Source organism: Folsomia candida, unplaced genomic scaffold, assembly GCF_002217175.1.
Source record: "Folsomia candida strain VU population unplaced genomic scaffold, ASM221717v1 Fcan01_Sc017, whole genome shotgun sequence".
NCBI lineage: Eukaryota > Metazoa > Arthropoda > Collembola > Entomobryomorpha > Isotomidae > Folsomia > Folsomia candida.
In genome coordinates this window covers 3,095,147-3,117,150 of record NW_019091209.1, presented here as the reverse complement: position 1 = coordinate 3,117,150, position 22,004 = coordinate 3,095,147, and the positions used below count along the sequence as shown (strand labels likewise).

General features: G+C 37.9%; 5 protein-coding genes across 12 annotated transcripts; 2 read left to right on the top strand and 3 right to left on the bottom strand.

Moving 5' to 3' along the window:
• Positions 1-252: 252 nt before the first annotated feature.
• LOC110856998 lies at positions 253-2,930 on the bottom strand. 2 transcript variants are annotated; one of them, XM_035857505.1, is made up of 6 exons: positions 2,268-2,930; positions 2,001-2,205; positions 1,688-1,879; positions 1,477-1,623; positions 1,281-1,408; positions 253-1,203 (listed from the first exon to the last, which is right to left on the bottom strand). In XM_035857505.1, exons 1-6 carry the CDS (start codon positions 2,649-2,651, stop codon positions 463-465), a joined length of 1,797 nt encoding a protein of 598 aa, XP_035713398.1. In that variant the 5' UTR covers positions 2,652-2,930; the 3' UTR covers positions 253-462. The 2 variants fall into 2 exon arrangements, with proteins under 2 accessions (XP_035713398.1, XP_021961282.1); XM_022105590.2 differs by having other exon boundaries at positions 1,968-2,205; positions 2,268-2,929.
• A 138-nt stretch (positions 2,931-3,068) lies between these two features.
• Positions 3,069-6,956, top strand: LOC110856815 (probable glutamine--tRNA ligase). 2 transcript variants are annotated; one of them, XM_022105373.2, is made up of 13 exons: positions 3,076-3,094; positions 3,165-3,207; positions 3,511-3,699; positions 3,774-3,930; positions 4,001-4,593; positions 4,668-4,854; positions 4,927-5,114; positions 5,182-5,273; positions 5,352-5,623; positions 5,707-6,041; positions 6,120-6,337; positions 6,412-6,601; positions 6,690-6,956. In XM_022105373.2, exons 3-13 carry the CDS (start codon positions 3,592-3,594, stop codon positions 6,738-6,740), a joined length of 2,391 nt encoding a protein of 796 aa, XP_021961065.1. In that variant the 5' UTR covers positions 3,076-3,094; positions 3,165-3,207; positions 3,511-3,591; the 3' UTR covers positions 6,741-6,956. The 2 variants fall into 2 exon arrangements, with proteins under 2 accessions (XP_035713397.1, XP_021961065.1); XM_035857504.1 differs by having other exon boundaries at positions 3,069-3,207.
• Positions 6,957-6,960: 4 nt separating this feature from the next.
• Positions 6,961-9,599, bottom strand: LOC110856984 (prolyl 4-hydroxylase subunit alpha-1). Its single transcript, XM_022105574.2, has 8 exons — positions 9,140-9,599; positions 8,833-9,041; positions 8,614-8,735; positions 8,344-8,553; positions 8,072-8,281; positions 7,588-8,007; positions 7,456-7,521; positions 6,961-7,378 (listed from the first exon to the last, which is right to left on the bottom strand). The coding sequence occupies exons 1-8, from the start codon at positions 9,454-9,456 to the stop codon at positions 7,130-7,132; spliced, it is 1,803 nt and encodes a 600-aa protein (XP_021961266.2). The 5' UTR covers positions 9,457-9,599; the 3' UTR covers positions 6,961-7,129.
• Positions 9,600-11,834: 2,235 nt separating this feature from the next.
• Positions 11,835-16,377, bottom strand: LOC110856983. Of its 6 annotated transcripts, none has more exons than XR_004836468.1 (5): positions 16,016-16,377; positions 15,464-15,576; positions 14,005-15,395; positions 12,461-13,936; positions 11,835-11,972 (listed from the first exon to the last, which is right to left on the bottom strand). XR_004836468.1 is itself a non-coding variant. In XM_022105573.2 (4 exons), exons 2-4 carry the CDS (start codon positions 15,558-15,560, stop codon positions 12,581-12,583), a joined length of 2,844 nt encoding a protein of 947 aa, XP_021961265.1. In that variant the 5' UTR covers positions 15,561-15,576; positions 16,016-16,377; the 3' UTR covers positions 11,895-12,580. The 6 variants fall into 6 exon arrangements, 1 of the variants encoding a protein (XP_021961265.1); XR_004836469.1 differs by having other exon boundaries at positions 11,858-11,989; positions 12,491-13,936; XR_004836467.1 differs by having other exon boundaries at positions 11,863-11,972; positions 12,409-13,936.
• A 233-nt stretch (positions 16,378-16,610) lies between these two features.
• On the top strand, positions 16,611-19,160 carry LOC110856714 (dnaJ homolog subfamily C member 21). Its single transcript, XM_022105235.2, has 8 exons — positions 16,611-16,872; positions 16,975-17,103; positions 17,166-17,274; positions 17,373-17,478; positions 17,565-17,663; positions 17,759-18,040; positions 18,119-18,237; positions 18,336-19,160. Exons 1-8 carry the CDS (start codon positions 16,764-16,766, stop codon positions 19,105-19,107), a joined length of 1,725 nt encoding a protein of 574 aa, XP_021960927.1. The 5' UTR covers positions 16,611-16,763; the 3' UTR covers positions 19,108-19,160.
• Positions 19,161-22,004: the final 2,844 nt, after the last annotated feature.

The following is a 22,004-nucleotide window of genomic DNA, read 5'->3' as shown; positions in this document are numbered from 1 at the left end:
TCTATGGATAAGTTTTAAACTCGTAAGAAAAGCGCTGGTGCTACAGATATGCAAGTAATATTAATTATTGAGTAATTACAAAACTTGAAAATTTTTCGCATGCTCTAACTAACTAATAAATATGATATAATAACCATGAATGACCCATATATATGTCCGAAATGTTGTCCGTCATCATAATATGCAAAAAACTATAAACGTAAGTGTTGATGAAATAATAAAATGCAAGGATATTAAACATACATATTTGTGGATATATTTAATTTTTTATTGAAGTCAACAATCTAAGAACGATAGATTTATTATTAGTCACATACCTTAAAAGTCTGACATGATGTAAGTATCACATCATATATAATAGATTTGCAAAAAAAAATTGAGAAAAAAAATAATATAACAGTTTTAACAGGATTATTAGCGTCACTAGTGAAAGTGAAAGTTGTGTTATAATTATGCGACTTATTATGCGAAAATATTAGTGTCGTATTCTGTGTGGGGCCAGAGGGTTAATTCCCCTCGGGAATCTTGCTGTACACGGAAGCGTTCCCCACTGTCGCTGAGAACTATGAGTTGTTCTCCCTCGACGATATTTGTATATTCAACCATGTCAACTTCCTCGTCTTTTATTTCTTGCTGGGTCGTTTCGACTTGGAGGATTTCTGTTTTGACGGTACTGGTTGAGTCAATACTGGTACTCGTATTGAGGGCGGGGGATTCCTCGTCGTCAGGAGAGGAAAGATTTGTATGTTGTTCAGCTGCAGCGATCAACATTTCAAAATTTGAAGGACCACTGTTAGATGATCCGTACGATGGTTCTTGGATGACTTTGATGTTTGTCAACTCGTGTTCGTGGTGGGTGTTGTTTTCACCACTGACAAATTCTGTAGGATCAACAATCTCGGCCTTGATCATTTCGTCGGGTTGACCTCCTTCAATGGAGTATATTACTTGCTCTCCATGATCGGCGGTGATTGAATGTTCAAGTGGAAATGTGTTATCGTTATCGGCAGGAGTTTGTAGTCTGAGGGTAGTGACTTCACTTGAGGTAGGCAAATTACTAACATATAGTATTCTAGGTGTAATATTATTAGGTGATGAATGAACATCTGGATGACGACCGTTTACAAGTCGTGGACTTAGTTTGGATCTCTGAGTACTTCGGGGTTTAATTGTTCTGGCAGAGAATTCCAACTTTGTTGGTTTCTATATTTTAAAATAAGAGGATGAAGAAAAATATAATCCAGACCCAAAATCAGTTATTATTATCTTAAATTTCTTACCGTCATGCCTTTACAAAAAGAGTCAAAGGAATTGGCAGCTCGTTTTGCGACAGCATCATTGAACTGGCATGGTAAAATGGTGTTATTTCGCCGTGTATCTCCTTCATAATTGAGGGACACGGGAGTTTCTGCAATAATGTACAAAACATACATGTATTAATTAAGAAATTTAAATTGTTACACTATTTACACATACTTAATTCTGCATTTAATGGAATAATAAAGGGTTTCTCCGATCCTTCAATCCCTGTCGACGACGATGATGCAGCCTGTCTGGAGTCCGTACTTAGGTTTAAACGACTAAAAAATAGTTTAGCTAAAGGCACACTTGAACATCTCCGACCTAAACAACAAACTTAAATAATATGATAAATTGTACAAACAATTATTCGGATTATGTAACTTACCTGAGTATGCAAAATACTTCCCAACCCCACCATACGCCAAATAGTTCATTGCTTTCTTCGTGGGTGGAGCACAATCCATAGCAGTGAGAACTATATCAGAAGTATCCGTCAGTTGGCGTTTAAACTGCTGAATCGGAATTACTTTCTGCGTATCAATAATTGTCCTCCTATTTCCCTTTAGGCGAGGAAGACCTACACATATTAGCAGAATTAAGAACAATGTGATGCAAAAGTAAAATCACTCCTTAATCCTTAATAAGTAAAATCACTGATCAAATACCTTGCGGATTTGTAAAGTTTGGCGAGGACTTACTACTACTTTGCCCTTTTTGGACATCTCCTACTACTGCTGCTGTTATCGGTTTGGGACGGATGTTACTACTATTACTCGTATCACCACCGGGTTTAATTCTTCCATACGACCTCTTTGGCGACACAGTGTGCTTCACTTGCACCGGTAAATGCGTCACTTCTATCGGAATGGTCATGAGTCGGGATCCATCGTCCTCCACGAGTTGCTAAAATTAATTAAAAATATACATTCCTTCCTTATCAACACAATGTTAAAATGCAATTTTACCATTTCACCCGACTCTGAATATTCCCCCACTCCATCCCCCTCAACGCCATCCTCCTCCCCACCAGTGTAGGAAAAGTTGGTCTGTTGATTATGAAATTCCAACAAATTTGCGACCGCACGGGCATGCTCGTCGTCAAATTGTATGGAGGACGAGGGGTCGTCTAGTCCAACGACATGGTCCAAATATTCTACCGTTACGACCGTCGTGGTTGTGCCATCATTGACGTCATCCTCGTCTTGTTCCACCTTGTGGAAGACGAGGGGGTGAGAGTTAAAGGTCAAGTAGCAGGCTTGTTCTTCCCCTTCGTGACCCTGACCTTCATCCTCCATCACCACCAACCCGGTTAACGCCTCGTCCCCCTCCGCCGTCACGGAAGACGACATCTCTTCTCACAAAAGGTACTCTAATACTTGTATTTCATCCTTTTTAGCGGAAGAAGATAAGAAAAACTAAACAAATTTGTAGCTTGTAAGTTGGTCACACAATTTGTTGTGTAACACAAATTAACCGTAAGCAGTCAAAGGTTCTTGTTCAATGGAGAAATAGAGGATTGTTCTCCATTTATGAGAGCATGTCTCGTCAATAGGACGATAAGATGATTTGCTTATCTTATAAATTATGGTGATAAGTATTTTTCTCTAGACGGAAGAAGAAGGGGAGCATTTGTAGCTCAAATTTTCAACATGAATTCGGCTGTTGGCTATTTAAAGAAACTGCTTTATTTTGAGATTCTCTTTCTGCCTCGATTTCATCCCAAATCCGCTCTTTACAACCTTTTGCTCATTACACATTCGCCGGTCTGGTCGTATGCTGCGTTATCTTATCGGTATATAAGCAACATTATTTTAGTGACGCCAACATTTTGGGGTTTAAATAGTCTGGTTGTAAATTATCAGCAGAAGTGCGGTGGGGGTGGCTCAGTTTATCCGGCTCAATTTGGTACGGTTTTAATTATTCTATTCAATTTACAAGTTTTCATGCAATTTGCAAATGTTATTGCGTGTGCAAATAAACATTGCACCATATGGTTGATTTTCACGACATGCAAATTTTGGTGATGTAATTTCGCCAAAAGATATGGACGTTTGTCTTGGTATGTTTGGTATTTGTTTTATTATGTCATTTTGCCATAAGAAATGGTTTCTTTAATCATATTCATCAATAATTATTCTTGTGTTGAGAGTGCTAATTAGTATTTGAAATTCAAAATTTGTAGTTATATGTGCTATTTATTTATTACAGATTTCGACCAGTGAATAAAACCTGAGCGTGTGTGCTGCTATTTGTGATATTGTGATACTCCATAAAACCAAATTAAATAAGATGGATGAAAAGGAATTGGAAACATTTTTTGGAATGACGGAATCCAAGGCGAAAGAGACGGCCAAAAACGTTACGTTATCGAAATATTTAAAGGAAGCAGTCGTGGAGGTATGATTAGTTTAGAGTAGTTGTAAATAACGTAAATGGTTGTAAAATTTGTAATTAACCAATGTTTTTTTCAGTATAAGAGCAATGGAGGCGCTGATCCACCCTCGAAAAAAGTAGCAAATCTCATTTACGCCATTGGATCAAAAATGAAGCCTGCCATTCAGAAGTATGTGCCAATTCTTATCAAGTATGTCTTGTCAGAAAAGCTGGACACGGAACAGCGAGTGACAGGTATATAATTAGTTACTCAATAAGTTGTAAAGTTAGTTAGGTATGTAATATTTTGTTATCTAATTTGCAGCTGCCTTAAAATATTTATTGGAAAACTTGAAGGACCCAGTTCTGAACGTAGCGAGTTTCGAAGAATCCTGTGGAGTCGGAATTAAAATAACTGACGATGATATCGAAAGTGCTGTGAAAGTTGCAATGGATCACTACAAAAGCGAAGTTTTGGAAAAGAGATATCGTTTCAATCTAGGCACTGTCCTATCACATGTTCGAAACCTTCCAGGGATGAGTTGGGCGGATGGTGGAAAAGTTCGAAATGAGGCGGAAACCCAGCTCATCGTTCTACTCGGACCTAAAACTGATGCAGATAGACTTCCTTTACCCAAAGAAGCAGGTCAGCCAAAAGCTAAAGACTCGAATACTTCCAAGAGCAATAAAGGAGGAGGAGCACCGAAAGGAGGATCTGGTGATACGAAAGCAGCCATAGGATCAGCAGCAAGTGCAGTAGACGAAGACGAGAATTTAACTCCACAAGAGAGAATTATCAATATTTTAAAGAAACTTCCGTTTCACAAACCTGGTGGGAATTATACCACTGAAGGATATCCTACTTCTGGGCTAGCAATGGAATTATTAAAAAAGCATATGAAGGAAACAGGTGGACAGGTATTAACAATAATTCAGTTGATATGTCCTTAATAAGGACTCCTTATTCATTAAATATAATTATTATTGTGTAGGTCAGAACAAGGTTTCCTCCAGAACCGAATGGTATTCTACACATTGGCCACGCAAAAGCAATTAATATTAATTTTGGTTATGCTCGTGCCAATGATGGAGTTTGTTTTCTTCGATATGATGATACCAATCCTGAAAAGGAGGAGGAACGATTTTTTCTAAGCATTAACGAAATGGTAGAATGGCTAGGTAATCCCAATAACTACAATGCAAATATGTTTGTACATCTTTATATTAATTTAAACACGATATAATCTATAGGATATTCTCCGTTCAAAATCACTCACGCATCCGATTACTTTGAAGAGTTATACCAATTTGCGAAGGTCCTAATTCATAAAGGATTGGCATATGTTTGCCACCAGACTGCTGATCAGATGAAAGGTTTCAATACAGAAGTATCCCCTTGGAGAGATCGGCCTGTTGATTTAAATCTACAGTTATTTGAGGTCAGTCAAATGTACAATTTTAGTTTTTAGTGAATGTTCATATAAATTAAACAACTATTTTTACTAGGACATGAAAACGGGAAAATATGAAGAGGGAGAGGCTACTTTGCGTATGAAAATTACTCTAGAGGAAGGAAAGCAAGATCCCGTGGCCTATAGGTGACCGACAATCCATATCAAAACAATGACGACAATATTCACATTGTGGAGTAGTAATAATCTAGTAATTTGTCTCAGGGTTCGATATGTTCCTCATCCAAAAGCTGGCTCAAAATGGTGCATCTACCCCACTTATGATTTTACCCATTGTTTGTGCGATTCTCTGGAAAATATTACTCATTCGCTGTGTACCAAGGAATTTCAGAACCGTCGCTCTTCCTACTATTGGTTGTGTGAGTCCGTTGAAACGTACATTCCTGTTCAGTGGGAGTATGGACGTTTAAACATGTGCTACACTGTGGTGTCCAAAAGGAAGATTGCTAAATTGATTGATGAAGGAATCGTGACTGGTAATTTATCTTTGTTAAATATTTAGAATAAGAATTAGCCGAATGAAGAATTCTATCACTATTGTTATTTGTTTGCTATTTAGACTGGGATGACCCACGACTCTTCACTCTTCCTGCACTCCGACGTCGAGGATTCCCAGCAGAAGCCGTCAATGATTTCTGCGTCCGCATGGGGGTTACAGGTGCAACTATTATGGTCGAACCGGCTATGTTGGAGGCATGTGTTCGCGACAGATTGAACATTACTGCACCACGAACAATGGTTGTTTTGGAACCTCTCAAAGTTGTAATTGAAAACTTTCCTCATCCGGACAATCATATGATCGAAGTGCCAGATTTTCCGTCGGTCAGTGGTTCGGCAGTTCACAAGGTTGCCTTACGGCGTGTCATCTACATTGAATCCAGTGATTTTGTTGAAGTATGTTTCCTATTCATGAAGATTTTTGGTAGTATTGCATTGGACTTTATTAATAAGTTTTTTGTTTTAATTTTCCAGAAACCCGATAAAGGTTATAAGCGATTTGCTCCTGGCCAACCGGTCGGTCTTCGCCATGCGGGACTTGTTTTGACATATAAAAAATGTCACCAAGAAGGTGGACGTGTTACTCAACTCGATGTATCTTGTGAACTCGTTTCAAGTTCCAATAAACCAAAAGGTTTCATTCATTGGGTTGCGGATCCTGTGAAAGTAGAAGTTCGTCTTTATGATCGTCTGTATGTTGTCATTAAATTCAAATTTACATATATAAGTATTGAACATTTCACTACTGATTGACTTTAAAATTTAGATTTCAACACAAAAATCCTGAAGATCCTGAACAAGTTCCTGGTGGATTTCTTTCTGATTGTAAACTTGACAGCCTGCACAAAGTTGAAGCTCTTGCCGATGCACATATCAAAGAGCCCAAAGTGTATTCCCAATTTCAATTTGAACGCATGGGATTTTTCTCTGTAGATCCGGACAGTTCGAACAAAGGCGTAAGCAGCTATAAATCTAAAGCTAAAAACAATGCATTACTTGTTCCTAATGAGTATATTTATATGTGTAATTGTTTTATTGCTGCAGCTCGTTTTCAACCGCACGGTCACATTAAAAGAGGACAACGAAAAGAAATAAACCTTACAATCTCCTATCTGCATATGCATCTTGATGATTTAATAACTTATGAACCTTACCAAATTGTGCTGAAGGATGACTAATCTGTGAAATTATTATGTGGCTTAAACTTAAATTATGTTATTCGTGTGTGATGATTCTTTTTTAATCTTTTCCAATGTCATTGTAAGAGATTTTTTGTAAACTATAATTATTAAAGTATTGGTTATAACAAAATTTGTGCATTCAGTCAAAACTTCTTGCATTTATTTTACTGTACAAAATAAGCGTAATTCATTTTGTGATTATGCATGTAAATTTTATTGGTAACTGATCTCATATAGTTTTGTGTGACTGTATTTGATGTCCTTATACAATTCATTATGAATTGGTCATTTCGTGTTCCAATCTTAAATACTTGATCCTTTTGTATTGTCCTTTGAACACTTTCTTGCAAACATTTGCGAATTTGCTCTTATCCACTGATTAGCAATCCATTTGTTTCCATAAAGAACGGGGCAACCTCCATGCAAAGAAAGGGGTTCGACGTCTCCATTAATTTTTTCATTAAACCAAAACACAGCCGATCCTTTAACTGGTCTTGTGACAATGCCAAGTCGCGGAAATGCGGAAAATCCTCCTCGAGGGACGTCAGAGAGCTAAACAATTCAAGATAAAGTAAATCGTACTTGACTTTAAGTTAGAAACTAAACCCAAAAAATAAAGCCAGACTGACATAAAACATGAGTGTCGCTAAACGGTCACCCAGATCAAGTTCAGCCTTCTCCATGGCATGTCCAGTCTATAAAAAGAGAAAGTTAAACAATAATTTTGATCTTATTTTGCACCAAAAGACAAATAAAATAACCTTTGACTTCAAAATATTATCCAAATGTGGATTGTAATGTCCACAACTATTGTAACTCGAAACTTGAAAGTGTTCGCATGCCCCCTTAGACTTCAAATCTAATCCGAGCAAGGACTGTAATCTGGTGTAAATCACTCCCATTTTCTTCAACACTTTCGCATCATGCATCCATGTGGATGAGGACGTTCGTTGGGCTGAGACCAATTTATGACTTTCACTCCGCGACCCGTGCACCCTTGACCTGGAAAGCGTCGCGGATGTGGCAGAAATTATCCCGCTGGACAACGAAGCAGGAAGTATGTCGTAGATTTGCAGGACTTGTGGTTTTTCGTGAAGTAATTCGACTCGAATTGGGAGCAAGATTGCATGTGGGGAGCGACGGTCTAACCAACAGACCAGATTTTTCTGAGAACTTGCCGCCTGCAAAGAAATATGCGTATTTATTGCAAATTTCGGTAGCAAATGAGTTAAACATTCGTCACACTTGTAGTTGTTCTCCTCGACACAAGGCTGCAAAATTGGTCAGGTCTGTAAAACTGGGTTCTGTCATGTACAGCGGATAAGTCGGGTTATCCAACCTTTTTCGTCGTCGTGTCCCTAACTTTTTCTTCCAATCTCCATGAGAAGAATCGACTGGATCGCGAAAGAGGTGCTGACTTTTTGGAAGATGAGGAGATATCAGGGCAGAGTTGTGCTAAAATTGCATGCCCACAATTAAAATTACTAGTCAATTAAATCTCTGGAAATTCGTCTCACCCTCGAAACAGCATCTTTCAACTGTTTCCACACAGTTTGAGACGAGATGCTCGTATCAGGCTCATTGTGGACGAGATGATAAGCCCTTTCGAGCCATTCGATGGCTCTAGTGAAAATATTTGCGCTGAGGGAGTAACTTCCAATTATGAAACAGTCGGCTGCATTGAGAGATGAGTTTGTAGATAACCCTTCGAAGTCTCCATTGGCAAACTGTATACAGAGTACTCAATAAATTCATGAAAACAAAAACGAAATTACGAAAATTCTTACAGAAAATACGTCCAAGTCGTAGGCATCTTGGACACGAAGTAATCCTTCCGTGGCGGAATTAAGATCGGCTTGTTGAGGAAATGTGACCCCTTTTCGAACACTTTCTAAATTTCGTAAAAATCCTATAGTGTGAGTGTAAACAACAAAATGTCACAATTTGATCCTGAAAATCTCAATTTCCCCGATAAATAAACAAGTAGAATGCTCGCATGCACTCACGTCTTTCTTCATCCCGTTGTAAATCCTTCTCAAGACTGGGCAACGTTATGGCAAGATTTCGAATTAATTTGAACACTTTCAGAGGATTAAATAATACTCTTTCTTTTTGCGATATGGTAATTTCGCTGGAAAAATAAGAAGAAGAGTCTCCGTTTTGTATCACAACTTTCTCACTGTTCTTGTCCGACTTTTGAGAATCTTGCAAATATCTGAATAATACATGTGCAAAAATCATATGCAAAAACATGGCTATTTAATGACTCCAAAGTTAATTATTTACCATGCGTATAATTAGTAATAAAGTTACCTTTTGGCAATTTCTATCCTCCTCTCCAAAGTGACCACATACTCCTCCACGGCCGTTCGAATATCCTTTTCGACCACCATAATCTTTTCCAGAGCGATGGTCGAGCCGTGAAAAATGTCCTGAGAACAGGTCACTCCCATTTTTTGGAGGCAAAACATTGAGAAGAGGAACACGGTGAAAATCATGGAATCACATCGATATAATCTTTGGTTGAGGGAATAATGAGATTTTTTTCGATTTCGCTTATTCTGAAACACTTTTAGTATCACTGCAGGTAAAAGTTTTAAGACTTTCGTTTCTCGTATTTCCCGTCGCATCTTGACGACAGATTGGTTTAAATTTCCCAAGAAAAAAATCCGTAATATGTCCTTATTTCATGTCAAGTTTTGAAAACACACCCCATGACAAAATGGGGAAATGTATGCATGTAGTCAACATTCCCTTGCAGTAAAAAACGCCGGGGAACTGATCTCTCTACACACCAAAAAAGCGACGCAATCAAACCAGACGCTGTAAAACAGTGAATTTTTTACTGGTTGAAATGTTACTAATGTTGCAGGTTAGCCTCTTCTTCGGTTGGTCAGAGCGGAATAACTACCTACACGTTTGCTTGCCTTTGTAAGTCTGTCTGTACTCCAAAATGAGACGAAATCTCAACAATTCTCACTCCGACAACAATCAACCGTGCTCTTTTAGCTGCGGGGTCCTCATTTGTCGTGTGTCTTGTATAATCCACAGACTTGTTGCCTCCTCCTCCATTCCCAATCTCCGTCCATGAGAAGAGTATCATTTTTAGTTGTTGGATCATCTTCTTCATCTTCTTTAGAATCCTGTATAAAAGTGACCGCACTTCATTTTACTGGTGAAATTTAGAGGGTCAAGTGTTACGCGTTGCAAGAGTAAAATGCGTCGATCCCCGGGAGGGTTTCGTTCATGTCATGTTTATTTCCAATAAAATATAGTCATGTTTTTTAAAATTATATTCAAGCACAAAGTTAATTTAGAATGCAGCAACATAGTTTTTTTAACGTCCTGCTTTTTGCACAGGCAGAAAAAAACTTGCTTCAAAAACTTGCGACAAGCTAAACAGAATCGATGAAATATGTCTTGCATGCAATCAACCAACAACTAAATATTCGAAATTGAACTCATCTCCGACCTGATTAGTCAGACTTTTAAGCAACCTGATCCATTAACACTTTTTTACCCCTGCCAACAAACAGCATTTAAACTGAATCATTTCTTATTCCTTGAGAATGATTGATTTAAAGCTCTTCGACACAATGTGATTTGGGATTTAGAACTGCAATATTCGTCCACCGAGTGAAATCTAGTTTGACAAGTTGAGAGGTGAAGAAGAGTTTTAAATGTGATTCTCTCATTCCTATTCTGAGCACATACTAAATCGATTCGGATGGATGATAAGAAATCGGATTGAATTTTCCGATTAAACGTGTTTTCTTTAAATACATTTACTTTAGTACCCGGAACCAATAATGATGATAAACGAGTTGACTTTATCAAATTGAAAGTTTGATGAACCAATAATTTAAGTAAGCGTGCTAAAATGGGACAACATTTTTCACTCGGTAGCCACATTTTGCAAAACTACTTATGCACATATTACTCAAAAAGGATTAAAGTTGCATGTTTGTACAGAATTTTTATGCGATTATGTATGTATGGATTAACATTTAAATAAGTACTTGCTTGCTGGTTAAAATCTTTACCTTTACGACTGACTGACACCCACGAAGCCTCGACCCACCTGTTTGGATCATCTCATCAGATTAACCCCAAACTCATCTAAAGCTTGGGTTTTATGTTACTGACCTCATTATATAATCCTATGTTTTCACCACAGACTTGCAATTTAGTAAGTAAAAAATCTGCGATTAAAAAATCAGCAAAGTTTGTACATGGCATTCTCACGATGATACCTGTGTATCTTGAGGAGAGGGGTGTACACAATAAAACTAACATCCAACATCATCATCATCATGATTGATTAAGCAGCTACAGAGAAAAGCTTGAACTTGTGCCGATGTCGAGAAGTTTTTAACATTTTTTTACAACTTTGGCCTAAAAAACGGTGCTCATCATGTCAAGAAGTCTTATAACGAGGGAAATCAAACGTGCCTGTATCCACGTACGGATTGTGCATTGTTACGTCACGTTATTTATTTTCTTGACCACTAAATGATCTTTGGTGTTTTGCATTATGTGAGATTGAACCAATCGGCCGGTTTTTTTCTAATTCTAAATTCATGCATATTCCTTATTGTTAGATAATGTGTGGTTGCGTACATAGGAAATCCCATACCGACCCACCCACCAACACCAACAATGTGAACGGTGGGCTACGTAATCACAAGGTCTGCAAATATATTTACTACATGAAATCATATTCATGAATCGTAACAAGCAAAGTACTAATCGTCACGAGAGGTGGAAAGAAGCAGAGGGTACAAAGGTTACGCATAATTATTATCATTATTGCAAAAAGTGTGCAGAGTATAAAGTTCGAATTGTGCAGGATTGAATTTCCAATTTTTGACGAGACAACATTATGCACCTAAAACCTGTTGGGGGTTACATACACATGTGGATATGAGGAAAACGGTAAAAATGGGAGACGTAAATCATATTTGAAGAGGATCAAGAAATTTGGGATTTTTTAGCATTTTTTGTGTAATTTAGTTTATATTCAACATTACACATATTTAAAAAATGATGCTTGCGATGAAAAAACTTATTATGTACTAATTTATTTTATTGTAAAATACGTGAAAGGTGATGATTGCATGAAATTTGAGAATAGAAATTAGCTGTCCTATGAAATTTAAAAGTCAAAAGAATTGAGAATGTTAAAACAATGTATAATTATTAGCCGTAATAAAACCAGGCCACAATTCCAAGCGGTCCTCTCCCACCTTGTTGAAGCCATCGTTGATTGTCCTCACAATCGATGACTCCTGGGAGTAGTTGGATGTTGACGGCCGAAGGATCCAGTTTCAGTTGATTGTCGCGTCGTCCCCAGATTTGTCGCTGCTAGTATAGTCCGTCGTTCCGTCGGAAAAACGGATAACACTAGCAGCGACAAATCAGGGACGACGCGACAATCAACTGAAACTGGATCCTTAGGCCGTCAACATCCAACTATTCACAGGATTCGTCGATTGTGAAGACCATCAACGATGGCTTCAACAAGGTGGCCGCTTGGAATTGTGGCCTGGGTTTATTACGGCATTAACAAACTATTTAGTCACCAGTCTTTTGATTGAACTAGAAATAGTTTATAACTAGTGTAATACTCATTACGGTAAGAAAAATCATAAATTTAATTAATACTATTTGTTGAATCAAATAGTAGTCCGGTCCAGTCTTGTGGTTGATCAGGTGTGGTATCCGAGTTGTCAACGTTTTACTTCACGTATTACTTTATTGATCTCCAGCAGCAGGATCCTTTTTCGCCGTCGTTTTAGCATCCTTATAATTGCAGACACGTTCCATCATGCATTTCCGAATCGGTTCACATGCCCCCTTCACAAATGGGAGTAAGGAAAGGCGGTCCAAAACGTTGGGCTTCATGTCCTTCTCAAAAGTCGGGTTCATTCCCATCATGACATTCAGAACTTCAAGGGTGACGAGCATTACTTGTTGGATGGAAGTGCTCACGGCCAGTTTCTCTTGTTGAGTTTTGCGCTTCCGGCAATTTTGAAACATCAAGTCGACCACTAGGACAAAAGTGGCGACGATGTCGAGTTGTTTTTCTCGAGTGGGTGACAAGTCTCCCTTTTGGAGCAAAATCTGCTGGACGGCTTTGTTATAAAATTTCAAATATTGACGAAACATGTGTTGATTCTTGACTTCCGTGCAATTTCGCCAAACGAAGGGGATCGAGCGGTTGAAAACGTTGACGATGTCATGCTCAAAGATTGGAGACTTTGGAAGAACTTCGATTAAAAATTGGAGGAGGGTGGGCCATTCTTCAACGGCTGAATCAGCAACCCAAGTATACAAGGTATTTTGTATGTTGGCAAATTCAAGTTCCGGCTTGAGCTGAAGAGGATTAATGGCAGGATTCTGTCCAAGAAAGCTTGAGGTAATATGATCTTGTAATTGAGGCACTCGCACGTACAGATATCCGATTTGTAACAAATTACGGTTAAGAATATAGCCGGGATCCTTAGCAGTGACATATTGAGAAAGTTTGTCGAATGGATCTGGTCCCGCTAATTTGGAGGCAATGATACTTTCCGCCGTGGACGAACAAATAGTGCGAATGTTCAGCATTTCCTTTGCAGCGCAGGGAGGCATGACATGATAGGTCAGCATCTTCGTGTTCAAGACCAACCTCAGAATTTCTTTAATATTAGGAACGTACTGGTCCTCCTTGTTCAATTCGATCAAGGCGATAGCAATGGAGTTGATAATTTGGAAAAGTTTCCCAATTTTGGGCAGATGCATCATGGCCTGGAGCAAAGTACGGACTTGCTGTTTGATAATCTCGTAAACATCATTCGCATCCATTATATCGTTTGAGATTAATTTAGAAACGCATTCAACCAAAGAGATCAGGATGGGGTCATGTCCACCGGCGTTGACCACAATCTTATTGAAGCAGAAGTTTCGCACACTGGGTGGGTTTTCGGATGGATGGCTGCTTGGCAGCAGTAAAAATGGTTTGGCAAAGACCAAGACTTTTAAATGCTGGGATTTGAAGGCGTGCTCCATCATTGAGATTACTGTGTTCACTGGGTCCTCCAAACAGGTACTGAAGACAAGGTCACGATTCTGTGAATAATTAAGTAATTAATATGTTATAGATTGGATTTTCTAATTTAATATTGTATCTTGCTTACATGTGCTATTTGAGCTGCATCTCGTACTTCTCGCTCAATGGTCCCGAGTTTAGAGCACACATTATTGACATGATAAGTGTAGTCTGACAGAATCAAGGCTGCATTGGCACCGTCTTTGAACAATCTTGGGACAAGCTCATCCTTTCTCGCTTTCATCTCTGCATTTGCGCACAGCAACTTTTGAATCAGAAGTTTCACCGTGGAAGGTACCCCTAGACAACTTTCTGGCATTTTCTCCTTGTCCAACGCGTTCAGAATGTAGGTGGACACGGTGTCATAGTCGCCACCTGGGACGAGATATTTCTCAGCAATCCGTAATCCAGTTTGACCGCAGTACACGTCCTTGTATGAAAATTCTGGAAACATAGCAAGGAGGATTTTACGATCGCGATCCTTTTCTCCAAACCTCTTCAACACAGTGTTAAAGTTTTGAAAAGTCTTCGTTTCCCCCAGAAAATCCGAAAGGGTCAACTTTGGGCGCTTTAAAGACCATGTGGAGACTAAATTGACCAGATTTTCGATTAAGGATATGTCAAAAGTTGAAGAGTATTTTTCAAAAACAGATTTTGCGAGAAAGGCATGTACTCCGATGAATCCGGACCAAGTAATTCGATGTGTCTTGGGAATAGATTCCCATTCTTTGATCTCGTCTTCTGATACGTCCAACTTCACAATGGCTTTCTCGATTGCTATCAAGATTTCGACTCGTACTCCTTCTGAGGCTGGCTTATCCTCAAAAAATTCTGTAAGATAGACCCGTGTCTCTTGGGCGATCCTGTTACTCAAGTCGAAATTCCATTCTTCCAGTAATTCCAAAAAATCAGTTCCATTAGCCAAGTAATCTTCCTTTTTCATAACGACGACCCCAGCCACTCGGAATAAGTAGCATAACTTTTCATATTTGGATATCAAGCCGTGGCCCACAAATCCGTCCAAAACGGTGATGAATTGTTTCAAGTAAAAGTCGCCTCCTTCCACTTCCTCCCTATCTAATTCACGACGACAGATTTTTCCCAGAAAGAAGACAACGAATGGGTAAACTCCATGCTGCTCTTCATTTGGCATAAATTTTTCCAGCACCATTGCAGTCAGATCTTGAACAAATTTCATGTCAAACAAGTGAAGGACCATTTGCAGGAAATGATACATGAGTTCTCCATCGATGACGACGGTACAATAAGTGTCGTTTGGAACGAACGCTTCAGTGACATAGGTTGGTGCGATGTACGCAAAGTTGCCCGGATTTTCAAGGACTGTCTCTATTTCACTTCGATATCGGAGATGCCAAAACAATTGCAAATGAATGAAGGCCTTCTCTTCCTTGCAACAGGATTTTGCAATCTGGATTAGTGAGGCCGTTTTGGCTGTCTTCTTGTCTTCCGTTGGTTCACCTGAATAATGATTTCATTAATAAAACATGAATAACCAATTAAAAATTTTGTTAGACAAGACCACTCACCATAGAACAAGCTCTGCCTGCACGCTTTGGTGGAATCCGTTACAACGTCAACGTCCAAATACTTCTTGGCGTGGAGCCTCTCCCAGATGTGTGGCATTTTGACCAATATTGTCCTGCAGAATGGGAAACAAAAAAAAACAATTAATTTAACCATTTATTTTCATTTGAACACCAGTTAACCGTACTACCAATTTTAGAGAATCTTTTAAGACTACAATGCTCAGAATTTCGTGATTTGTTCTTAAAATAACTGCGCTTAAATTTAATTATGTCTGTATTTTTACTTGCGATATAGAATTATCAGCAATTAATCAAATCGATATTATAAATTCTTTGCCCCCACCGGTCCTTGGCCGTCCCCACATCCGAACTATTAAAGATATGACCAATGATAAGGGCACGTTCGTAAACTTCGCATTTTTTTAGTTTTTGGACACCCACCCCTTTTTACAGGCACGATATCATTGGCCCTGACCATCTACCCACCCTTTTTTTGCTTTATGAAGTTTACGAACGTTCCCTAACCCATTAAATATCAAGACCATTTCGTACCTGTCAAACCGCCTTCGTCCTTATCCAGTACTTGTAGTTAATTTAGGTACAAATTAAATTTAAATATAAAAATCCTGGAGCTGATTTTGGTGGGATCTTCTTCCGAACGAGCGAGCGAAGTGAATGAATGAACGACGAACAACGTGCTTCTGCTGGCATGGATGGCCGCATGGCGGAGCTTGCCGGCATTTCTCATTCAGCTTGAGCTGTTCAAGCTGAATGAGAAATGTTCAAGTTGAACATGTAGAATTTGAGAATTTCAACAAATCATTTTTCTTTAATTTTAACTTTAATTAAAAACGCGTAAGTAACACCTATCGTATGATATCCTAAATTAAATCCCCGTTTTTTAAAGTGAACAATTAATAAGTCAAATTGAAGGTAATAATGATACGTCAAAATTTTGCAGGAAAAATCTAAATATGCACAAAAATCTCATTTTTTCTCATTTTTTGGTTGAAAGGTTTCATATTTATTTTTCATAATTGATAGTTTGTAATTTGAGAATGGTTTCATCGTGTCAGATTTTGATAATTTTTCTCCAGCACGCATTTTAGTCTAATTGTTGTAAAACACAAAAGTAATTCAAAATACAAAAAAATAATAATGACGGAGGGAGGGATGCGAAAATCATTCAACATCGAGTTCCGTTTTAGCGCAAATGTCAAAAAATCATGCTTTCAACACAAGTTGCAGCTGCAGAAGGGAACAATATTTAGAAGAACGTTTTACATAATTGGTTATCGAAATGCCTCCCCTTAAAAAGTGCTACTACGAAGTGCTGGGGGTCGAGCGGAATGCTGGGGATGACGAGATAAAAAAGTCGTTTAGGAAATTAGCCTTGCAACTTCATCCAGGTAAATAAGCAAATCACCATCTAGTTTTTTGTTGATACGATTATTTTGTATTTAATATTTATTTAACAGTTTGATCGTATAATTAATATTTGCCTTTTGCAGACAAGAATCCCGACCGTGCGGATGAGGCGAAGGCAGAATTTCAAGTTCTTCAACAGGCATACGAGGTCTTGAGCAACCCACAGGAGAGGTCTTGGTATGACTTGCATCGACAAGCCGTCCTTCGTGAAGGTGGTTATTTATAGCAATGCATTTAAAGTGCTTGGAATTAATTGGTGTGGTTGACAATGCAGGACTCGATCCGGATTTCGATGACTTCAACATTGACCTCATGGCGTATTGTACGTCGTCATGTTATAAAGGATTTGGTGATGATGATGAAGGGTTCTATGCGGTTTACAGGTAGAGAGACTGATTTGATAAGTGTTTGATAAGCGTTATTTAAGTGACTATGTTGATTACATTGGTTTATTTATTATGTATATTGTCAATTCTTACAGAAACCTTTTTGCAAAACTTACAACGGAAGAGTTGGAGGCAGGGTGGGCTGACGAACATGATGATGATATTCCTAATTTTGGTGATTCTCAAAGTTCTTATGAGGAGGTTGGTTGAACATTACTATAATATTTGTAGTATAGAAATGCAATATTTGAACGGGTTAAATCAATACTGAAATTCTTTCTCCACAGGTTGTTGGTACGTTTTATGGATTCTGGGAATCATTCTGTACCATGAAATCATTCGCATGGAATGACGAATATGACACTCGTAGAGCGGAATGCAGAAGGGTAAGCAATATGCGTTAGGAATTTAAACTTTTGGTTCGTAAATGATTAATTCATAGTTAGTTATTTATGGGTTGGGGTTGTTTAAATTCTTGTAGATAGCACGGTTGATGGATAAAGAAAACAAAAAAATTCGTACCGATGGCAAAAAAGCATGGAACCGTGAAGTTCGGGCTCTGGTTGACTTTGTAAAGAGAAAAGACAAGCGTGTCCAGGCTTGGAAAGCTTTACAAGAAGTTAGACTCAAAGAGAAGGAAGAGGAAATTTCCAAGAAAGCAAAGGAAGCCAAGTCGAAGCGTTTGGCTGAAAGGAAGAAATTACTAGAATCAGTTAAATCTCATAAGGCGAAAAATGAATCATTACATCAACCTGTTTTACGAGTAAGTGGTTTTTAATATTAATACAATAAATAAATGGTTCTTATATAGAAGGAATTAATCACACTTCTTAATAATTAGGAAATGGAACAATGGATGTCCAACGAATTTGGAGAGCAATTATCTGGAGATTCTGATGAAGAAGCGCCAACTTGTTTTCATTGTGCTGCATGCAACAAGTCTTTTAGAACCGAAAAAGCGTAAGTTCACAAATTTGGTATACACAATCTTATTCTAAATATGCACTGTAAGCCACTGTTATGCACATCGCTAATCATCTCTGTTTATAATTTTTCAGATTTACAAATCATGAGAAATCCAAAAAACATCTGCAAGAAGTAGAAAAACTTCGAGAGTTGATGAAAGAGGAGGATGAATTATTTCAAGATAGTGAAACAGAAGATGTAGAAGACGAAGGTAATGCCGAAGAAGAAGAAGAACATGATGTCGACGATGGTCCAGAGGAACACGTTGTGGATGAGACGACGAAGAAAGTGGAGGATTTGCATATTAAAAATGATTCTAAAGATCAACAAGAGTCTGCTAAATCTGAAAATGAGAGCGAAGAAGAAAAGGTTGACGAAGAAGACGATGATGATCTATTACAAAAGCAATTCCTAGCCCGTGCTACCAAGAAGAAAAATGGAAGAAATCCCGTATTCTTCACGAATGAGGATTCTGACAATGAACTTGCTCCACCCATCAACACCCTCCTTAGTTCCGATGAAGATGATAAACCTAAAAAGAAACCCAACTCTAAAAAGGCAAAGAAGCCTAAAAAACCGAAGGCTACAAATCCAGCCAACGCTACAACTACCGCAAATTCAGCCGAAGCTGCGCCCGTGATACCAAAACCAACTGTGGATAATTCCGATGGATTCTTCAACAGCTCAGACTTAACTTGTATTATATGTAACGAAAAATTCAGTAGCAGATCGCAACTTTTTAGACATATTAAAGCAACCGGACACGCAGTACCTCTTGAAGTTTCGAAAAAAGTTAAAGAAGCTCCCCTTCCGGGAGAGAAAGTCAGCAAGAAACAGCGTCGGGGTAAAAAAACGGCCGAATGAAATCAAAATTATTTGTAATAAAATCCTATCCCTGTTTTTACGAATTTGTAAAACTTAGTTGAACCTAAATTATTTAATTTTTAAAAGGTCTTCACTAATTAATTGGCTTCACACATGGTCCAATTTCTAAAAATGACCCAGCAAAATGTAATTATCGATTAGATCCAAACTCTCATCTCATCATTAACCTAATCAGTCAGTCAGTCGTCATTTATCAGATTCTACGAAATGTCAGCCTTCCCATTTACATATAAACCGCAATTTACTCCATAAACCAAACATTGCAAGTTTTGACCTTCGTGAGCTTCTGCTACTTCCTGTCGTTGGGGATAAATTTACTTCCACTGGTGCAAACCCATTATTTCTCTAAATTGCTCCATGTGTGTGTTTGTATTCAACAACAAGCTGCGTCATGTCCATTGCCAGTGTCAAGTGATGTTATTCCACAAAGTTGAGCCACGAGTTCCATTCTGTATAACATACTGACTGGATACGTAGTTAGTAACCGGTTGACAAGTGTATATCCAGATTTGCATGCCAATTTAATTAAAAACTTGTCCGTGAACAGCATTAAGCATTGTTTTAAAATCATTCATATGTATTTTCCGAAAAGATCTTTTCGCCGAAAAGTTTTTTTTTAATTCACAATTTGGCATTATTTTTAGACTCCTGTTTTCCCACGAAACCCATGAATTAATTGTTTTTATACGTACCTACCTACACCAACATTAACCCATTAAGTTATTCACTCGGCATATGCATGGAAGTACGTGCAGATTTATAATGATGCAAAAAGTTAATGATATCCTTCCTACCGAGAAATGTACCAGTCTCATTCTCATCCTGATGAGAGTTTCATTCAGTTTGTGAGAGGATTTGGGTTTTGATTTTTTGCATGCAAAAAATGAACGCGTTGTTTTGCCAACTTTTATGCGATGAGAAATGAATTCTACGTAAAAATCAGGATCATGGACTATTGTAGATTGCATACATACATACATACTTCCCTGCTTTTCATTCCATTGAGGACGGGTAGTTGGTTTCACGTTTGACTGCAATTTCGTGATTTTTATCCGAAATACATAAGCAATGAGTACCGTGATGATTCAGAATGACTTGTACTTTTGCTTCAAGTCATCAATTCTCATTTAATAATGGCAAACTAAACCACAAACTGCATCTTTCTTGATTAAAACCATTACCAGGATTTACATTTCGTAGTTATTTTTACATTTTAATGTCACGCTCATCACGTCCCCGGTTAAAGAAACTAATGGAATATTAATGCCAATTACAGTAGTTGTTTGATGTGATTATTTATTTATCATTGAGAAGAACAATCTAATCGTATTTATTTATTTTTTTTATAATTGAATTTTTACTTATGCAACGCTACCCTCGTGTCAATTATGCAACGAATACACGGAATTCTTATTAGACCAGCATACATAAGTTGCATACATATGTACACACATACACATTTACGTTCATGTACATACACAGTTAACGCAACATGCAAAGCAATAATAATTACATATATCGATGCACGTATGTATGTACTTCTAGACTACTGTGTGTCGTATTTTTTAGTAAATACTTACGTATCCGTAACAAGTATCAATACCGGCACGGTAACATAATAGTTGTACATACATATCGTGAATGATGCACATAAAATTTACGCACAAACATAAAATGTTACATATTATTATTTCATTCGTATTGTTGCTCATATGACCAGACCAATGACCAGACCACACTGCACTATTTTACGAAATATGTACATGCATGCATATCCCACGACAAAATAATAATCGAAATTTGTATCAGTGCACAAAATATCATGACATTCAGCTATAACGCATTTATCCTACTCGCTTCCGCAATGTATTATGTAATTCATTTTGCATGGGAAAGTTTGAGTATTTATTTCTGATTTTACCAGACTTGGTTCCGTAAAATCGTTACTTATAATTGTATAATGAATAATCCTTCTATTGCTCAATAAGACACGGATTTATTTACGATGCATGCATACAATCCTCAAGAAGCAAGGGCTGGCTTCGTTATCGTGTCCCGAATCGACGAAGACGAAACCTTTTAGTTGACCTTTGGACATAGCAAATCTATCTCGTCATGTCTTGACGGTTCACGTTCTGGTTCAGAGATTATGTAAGTAAGTAAGTGGTCGGAGAAGGGGTCACAACTAATCAACCCTGTTTTGCTAGAATTTGATGAATAAAAGTCTTCAATCTTGATCTGAATGAGTCATCGTTAAAATTTAGCTGATTGTGAGTCATGTACGCAACCGTTTCTTGGTTTACTCAACACTTTTAAAGTGATGAGTGAGTGAGTGGCGAGTGACAAGTAATAAATAGGATTATTTTTGACTGGTTACATGAATTTCGCGAATTAATAATATGATACATACATAATTTGAACTAGTTTGTCCCCTGCTGCTGAAAAAAATGAGATGATGACTGTACTTCCCAAACTAAAATTGTGGTTATTGTGGTCCTTGTCGCTGATTTGTTTGTTATGTATGTGACCAAAATTAGAGTTATTCTTCCCATATACAAAGACATACAAACGTATGTACATAAGTCATATAAAGAGAAAAAACTGTAGATACCGCATAAAAATAATGATACTCGTGTTACATATATTATGCCTCACTTTTTTGTAAGTGATCATGTTTCTTGTTAAGAAGCCTGAAATATATGATTCATGCTCCCAGAGAAGATTCAATGTTCGCAGTCGTCGTCGTCATCGTGGTCATTCTTGTGTTGTCGGAATGGTTTTGTATGTATTTGTTGGCATATCTTCAATATTTAGGAATGACCACTTGTATGTATACCACGACAAAACAAACTTTTGGTTACCACCAACCAAACCAT